The sequence below is a fragment of the Setaria viridis genome, chromosome 3 (assembly GCF_005286985.2).
Source record: "Setaria viridis chromosome 3, Setaria_viridis_v4.0, whole genome shotgun sequence".
Taxonomy (NCBI): Eukaryota; Viridiplantae; Streptophyta; class Magnoliopsida; order Poales; family Poaceae; genus Setaria; species Setaria viridis.
The window spans coordinates 17314385-17321462 of record NC_048265.2 but is presented as its reverse complement, the minus strand read 5'-3'; the positions used below and the strand labels follow the sequence as shown (position 1 = coordinate 17321462).

Below are 7078 nucleotides of genomic sequence, written 5' to 3'. Positions count from 1 at the left end.
GGGCGCGGCAACGACCGCGCCAAGTTTCTAGTATTTGGTCGAAGCTGATGACATCCATAACAGGCTGCAAGCACACAGATCCCACCCCTGCTGAAAAGCATCTCAGTGTAGAGCGTACGTGAAGAGTCCCCCACCTTGTCCTGACTAAGGTGGTCTACGTGACGACCGGACCCAACCTACCATCCACCGTTCGGAGATATTTTGCAGATAGCAGATACATGACAAGCCATGCGCAATCTGTTAGCAGAACACAAGGAGTCAAGGGACCTTAAGGTCTTGTTTAGTTCCCCAGATTCCAACTTTGACACTATGTAAAAAGAAGATTCTCCATCACATCAAACTTACGGTACATGCATGGAGTACTAAATGTAGACGAAATTAAAAAGTAATTGCACAGTTTTGTTGTACTTTGCGAGACGAATCTTTTGAGCCTAATTAGTCAATGTTTGGATAATAATTCACAAATACAAACGAAACGCTACAGTGTGCTACAGTGCTGCTACAATGATTTTGGTACTTCAAAATTGGGCAAGTAAACGTGGCCTAAAAACGAAATCTCTGTCTTTGCATGTGAGTTAGTACTAGCAGCCAAGCCGGTAACCGTGTAATCGGCTCGACAGCAGCAGCAACAAACGCTCTTGGTTGATCATCCCAAGAGAAACTCCCCTCATGCAGACCTGCAGGGCGCGTTCATGTGGCCTGGGCCCCGGCTCTCCAGGGCCAGGACCAGGCGCGTCCGGCACGGCGCCAACGATCCGGCGACACCCGTCCTTATCTCCTCCGACGAGCGACCGGCGGACGTAGCAGCAGCTTCCCCGGCTGTACCGTCACTCTCGAGTCTCGACGCGTCCGGCGTCGCGATTCCCCTTCTCGTCTTCTCGCCCGGCCGCCCCGCGACGCAACGCAACCCCCACCCTGCGCGCCTTATCCTCCCAACCTCACCCACCGGACCCCCGCGGTTAACCGCTCGCGCGACTCGCCTCGCCCTCTTTTCTCATTTTTTTCGCGCGCACGCAGCACGCGCATGCGCGGCCGAACAATCACCATACCCGTAACATCTCGCCGCTATCCGCTCGGCTCCTCCTCTCCCCTCCGGCGGCCGGCGCGTCGCGTAAGTCGCCGTCGCAGAGGGATGGATCGGCTCTGCCGCTGAGGTGGCGCCTTGCGCGAAAAGCTGCCGCCCTCGCTGCCACGCTACCCGCCGCCGCCCGTCGTCGTCGTGTGGTTCTTTTTGGTCAGCGGCGATACGTACGTCGATCAGAACCTTCCGTGACGAACTGTGCACTGATGCTGGTTGGTTTCGAGATACTGATTAGTTGGATTCAATGCAGAAATCCTGTAGCTGTAGCTAGGTTTAGCCTGGGTCGACCTCGATCTGCTCACGAAATTCAAGCTGATGGTTTTCAGATGATTGAAGTCGACGCCGATCGCTTTTTCGCGGGCGTACCGTCGACAGGGAAGGGGCTTGAAGGGTGCGTGTGCGACTTGTAGCGTACATGTCGACGCAGTGTGTCTCGCATTATCCGGAACAATTTTATGTCATCAGAAAAGAGAAATCTGAGAGGGATATATCGCTGGCGACTGCTTCTTCTTCCACCTCAGCTGTTCCATATGTTCGTCATCTGCCGTGTCAGCGTTACCTTGCCAATCCCGTTTGGGTGGCACTGGGAGTGGCAAGTCTCCCTAGTCAGACAAAATGAAAATTCCACAGCGTCGTCTGAGCTAGAGTTTTGGTAGTCGTGCAAAAGATCAAGCCGGCCACATAGGAACTTCTTCTGCTGAACCTTCTTGCCCTATCTTGTTGACTTGGCAGCGAACGTTGTATATGATCCCAGCATACGGTGTCAAAAGATTTAAGATGTTGATTGGGATATTCATTCCCTAGTATTATTTGTGATTGATGTCGTGTTCGATCTAGCTATGAGAGATGTTGGCTAGAGATGGATTTTTCCCTATAATGATGCTCACACGCGCGCGCACTCATCTGTACGAAAAATGCACTCTATCCCTATCAAGGCGACATAAAAAGACTAGATTAGTAGATTATTATATCATCAATAAAATCAGATGTCTGTCAATGAACAAATAGCCTACCAACCAAGAAAAGATAGCCTAGGCACATAGGGTGTTAAGCTTGGATTTTGAACCTGGTGGTTGTGGAGTACGACCGTCTCCACTAATTACATCATCAAGATATTGCCTGATTTGTCACTAGGGATGATACGGTGATGGTTGGAAAAACAACGGTTCTGGTAATGGGTTAGGATCAGGCCAAGGAACGGAGGAAGCATCATGCATCTCTAAGCATGTGAGAAGAGAGTAAAATTGTAGAGCTAAGCTACCGGTCACTCGAGCATTGCGACACTCGATTTTGATATTCGTCGCATGCCAGTCTAGGAGCAGGTAGAAGGAGCTCATTTCCCATCTTCAACAGAGACAAACTCTCTAGTGACATTAGGATTTGGCTGGGTTTAAGATTCGGCTTTATGATTTGCCGATGGCCGACAAAGATGGGAGCATACTACAATTCACGGATCGGGGCGGTGAGGGGAAAGGGGAGCTATCAGTCAAGGTTACCACTTACCAGAGGATGGCCGAGAAGTAGGAGTAGAATCAAAGCTTGAGAACTTATAGTTACTAAACCTTGTAGTGTTGCGAGTTTTATTTTCTTGAGAGGTAGGTAATGCCAACATGCAGGCTTAGTCGTGGTACCAAACTAAAACATGGTTATATGGGAAAGAATGTCTAAACAGGCCTGTAAACCATTGGTTGGGCCAACCTGGTTGAAGAAGGTTGTTGATACAAATGTCACACATATATCTATAAATAAAAAGTCGCTAACATGAGCCCAGGAGTTTGCAAGAATTTCGATCTTCGGGCTGGCCAGCGCCCGAAAAGGCCACATGGCGGCATCACGAGGAAATACCTGGGCTCCGAAAGTGCGACCCTGACAGCCCAACTGGCCAAACATAGCCCACGGAGAACGACCCCACGTAAAAGCCCGAAGACCCCACGTAAAAGCCCGAAGAATCCCCCCGCCACCGCCCGACGACGGTGTGTGTGAGACAGTGACACCGTGAGCCGTGACGATCTGTGGCAATCTCCTTTTACCCAGTGAGATTGCCACAGATCGATCTCCCAAAACACCTTTGCGCTGGCTATGATTAAGGCCCCGGGACCATGTTCATTCAGAATTGAATCTGCCAACCTGCATCAGAATTGTTCCGAGCATCAGTAGCGGCTCTGTCCTAAATGGATCAGGATTGGATCGAATGCATGGGAGACAGGAATGTAGCCATTGGATCTCACTGTGCTGATTCAATACGCCAGGTGTCCGGAATTAAGCAAGGGTGTTGGGTACAAAAGAAATGTATGGCAAAGCTGGCAACTTTTTCTCACGGCACCTTAGCAGCCTGCTGTCAAACCTCCAACGCCTGCAGCAAAAAATGCACGGCTAATTACAGAGCCACAGAAGCATGCATGCTTGGGTCAGATTTTTCCCTCTCGAAGTGTTCACCTCGACCATGACAGTGCAGTTGTCAAGTTACATAATCTAAAAGTTCAGAGACCGGGAGACTAATGTCTGCAGCATTCAGTGAAGCAGGCCGGATGAGTCATCGAAGCACAAACCCTCTTCCCGTATTTATACCTCGTCCCGGCCACGCCGAGGTTTGCATCTTCACCACTCCATCTCTGCTCGCGCAAGGCAAAAATGGTGGCCCGGAGGTTCAAGCCGGTCGAGCAGTGCGCCTGCGAGGGCCGGTCGCGCCAGGCCGTCGCCGCCGACCTCGACGGCACGCTCCTCCTGTCCCGCAGCGCGTTCCCGTACTACCTCCTCATCGCGCTCGAGGCCGGCGGCCCCCTCCGCGCCGTGGCGCTCCTCGTGTCCGTGCCGCTCGTGTACCTCACCTACGTCGCCGTGTCCGAGCCCCTGGCCGTGCGCGCGCTCCTCTACGTCGCCGTGGCGGGGCTCCGGGTGGCGGACATCGAGGCGGTGGCGCGGTCTGTGCTCCCCAGGTTCTACGCCGGCGACGTCCACCCGGAGGGGTGGCGCGTGTTCCGCTCGTTCGGCCGGAGGTGCGTCGTCACGGCGAGCCCGAGGGTGATGGTGGAGCCGTTCGCCAAGGCGTTTCTTGAGGTTGACAAGGTAATCGGGACGGAGCTGGAGGTGAGCGAAGACGGGAGGGCCACGGGATTCGTCGCCGAGCCCGGGGTGCTCGTCGGCGAGCACAAGAGGCGGGCGGTGGTGAGGGAGTTCGGCGACGCGCTGCCGGACGTCGGTATGGGGGACCGCGAGAGCGACTTCGACTTCATGTCCATCTGCAAGGTATGGCTTCTTCAGCTCTGTGTTCTGAACTTCTGATTGCATGCATTCTGCAGTACGGTTTGCTACTACTAAAATTGTACAAATGGTGGACGGATAGTGGCTTAGTGCATTATGCACACGGCAGAAAGAATTATTTCAAGTGATATTTAAGCGACCTATGGATCCCAAATCTACAAAATTGCAGTCTCAGATATCGATCAGACACGTACCAACTCTGCATTTCCTGCGTTGCCGTTTTATGGCGTTTTGCCATGTTCGAATGTTCCTGTGCTGTGAGCCTGCTGTGAGTTGCGACATGGCATGCACCACCGATCAGGTAGTTGAGGTAGTTGTGTCCGTGTTGTCCCACCAAAATGCTGAGTACTGTACTGACAAACCAATTAACCATCTACCAAGTTAATAGCTCCCTTCTCTTTTTATGGAACTTACATAGAGAGCGCCTCAAGAAGTCAAGATCATACTCCAGTTGCTGTGACTGTGTTTGAACGATCTGGTCCAGTTGAAGTCCTTTGTTTTGAAATGTTAGTAAGAAATTTATACATTTTCAAACCCAAACTAAGGCAAGAAATGGCACTGAATAAAGAATCCAGGCTCAGGAGTCAGGACAGCCAGGAGTGGCTCCACCGCTAGCGATATACTGAATTGGGTCAGTTGCTGTGGCTCTGTTTAATTTGAACGATCTGATCCTGGTGAATAGTCAGAATAGATAATCCTGAAATATACTAGCAAGAAATTTATAGAGTAAATGTTCAAACACACATTAACGCCAAAAATGGCACTGAATAGGAATCCAGGGCTCAGGAAAACCTGTAAAAATTGGGGTTTGGAGGGAGTAGATGTGTGTCGTCCAAGGTTTGGACAGATCTGCAGTTTTCGAACCATCCAATGCCGCGATGAGTTAATGCCATATTGCTTGACGATTACTAGGTCGCTGTGCTGGCACCGGTCCTGTCAGACTTCTGGAAATGGGCAGCTAACTTCATTTCAGGGGCATCACGGTTCATGAGTTCGTGTTCCGATCGCCATGCCTGCACATGCAGTGCACTGTCCATTGTGCTGATCTGGCCCGTGAATGCAGGAAGCGTACATCGTAACACGACGGAAGTACCGCGCCGTACCCAGGGAGCAGCTGCGGAGCCACGCCATCCTCCACGACGGCCGCCTCGCCCGCCGCCCGACGGCGACCAACACATTGCTCACCTTCCTATGGATGCCGCTCGGCTTCGCGCTCGCGCTGCTGCGCGTGCGCCTCCACCTGCTCCTCCCGGCGCGCGCCGTCTCCTACGCCTACAAGCTCGTGGGCGTCAAGCTGGTGGTGCGCGGCCACCCGCCGCCGCCTCCCAGGAAGGGACGCCCGGGGGTCCTCTTCGTGTGCAACCACCGCACCGCGCTCGACCCCGTCGCGGTCGCCGTCGCGCTGGGCCGCAAGGTGAGCTGCTTCACGTACAGCAGCTCCAGGTTCTCGCGGCTCGTCTCGCCGATCACGGCTGCCGTCCCGCTGTCTGGCCGGGTGCGCGAGGCGGACGCCGCTCGTGTCCGGCGGCTGCTCGAGGTCGGGGACGTCGTCATCTTTCCCGAGGGCACCACCTGCCGGAAGCCGTTCCTGCTGCGGTTCGACGCGCTCTTCGCCCAGCTCACCGACCGCATCGTGCCCGTGGCCATCGACGCCAGGGAGACCATGTTCCACGGGTCCACGGCACGCGGTCACGGGAGCATGGATCCCTACTTCTTCTTCATGAACCCGCGGCCGGCGTACGAGGTCACGTTCCTGAACCAGCTTCCGAGGGAGCTCACCTGCGGCGGCGGGCGGTCGCCGGTCGAGGTGGCAAGCTACGTCCAGAAGGTCCTGGCCGCGCAGCTTGGGTTTGAGTGCACCGGCATCACGCGCAAGGACAAGTACGGGATACTCGCCGGCAGCGAGGGCCGCGTTCCGTCAAAGAAAGAGGGCTAATAAGGAAGACAAAGCATGCAAACCGACCCGGTCGTCGAGCGTTGCTATTAATCAATGATTTGACCTTTGCCATTGACGTTTATGATAAGAGCACGTCAACGGTCTCGGAGGTCATCTCATGTAGTATCACGTAATATTTTTTATGATGTGGAGGAGAGAGAAATAGATCGTTAGTTCGCGAAACAATCGTCTCATGAGTTAAATTGTAGGACTACGAGACAACTCAACAACCAGTTATTATTGCCACGTAACTCATAATATTTCTTTTTTATATGCACAAATTAAAAAATTATATAGTTGTACCAGACAACTTACAAGACAATCTATTGTATAGGTTGCTTGTTAAGTTGTCTCGATATTACGTGTCAATACATGAGATTGTCATTTAGACGATAAGAACCTTGGTTATCGATCCATATATCTGTCCATTCCAGGAAAACATATCTGGACACGTAGAATTTTCTTGCTGCTTATTGCAATAGCCGGTCTGTGGCCTGTGCAGCTCCTTTCCAAACTCGCTAAATCTCTGATGAAGTTTTGGGGGATATAGGTGCAGAAATGCATTCCTAATTGTACAAGAGATCGTGGAGTCTATCCTCACCGCACATCTCACCTAGGGAAGCGTTCTGGGTTCAAGCTTGGATGCAGCTTCTACTGTTTTATATCTGTATGGGTTCCAGCTTGGTCAAACCAAAATACGCCTCTCCTCCGCCTGCGCTTAACGCTGGAGGCCCAAATTTGCCTCACGCGCGGTCCGCCGAAACTCCTTACATTTCCAAATGTTTTAGACAAAAGTTTGT

The 7078-nt window shown here is 52.5% G+C and overlaps 1 protein-coding gene and 1 long non-coding RNA gene across 2 annotated transcripts; both read left to right on the top strand.

Annotated features, from left to right (window-relative positions):
* The first annotated feature begins 752 nt into the window (after positions 1-752).
* On the top strand, positions 753-1887 carry LOC117850597 (uncharacterized). The gene is made up of 2 exons (XR_004639315.2): positions 753-1293; positions 1408-1887. It is a non-coding gene; the product is annotated as an uncharacterized lncRNA (long non-coding RNA).
* Positions 1888-2554: 667 nt separating this feature from the next.
* On the top strand, positions 2555-6549 carry LOC117847620 (glycerol-3-phosphate 2-O-acyltransferase 6). The gene is made up of 2 exons (XM_034728858.2): positions 2555-4327; positions 5406-6549. The coding sequence occupies exons 1-2, from the start codon at positions 3713-3715 to the stop codon at positions 6276-6278; spliced, it is 1488 nt and encodes a 495-aa protein (XP_034584749.1). The 5' UTR covers positions 2555-3712; the 3' UTR covers positions 6279-6549.
* Positions 6550-7078: the final 529 nt, after the last annotated feature.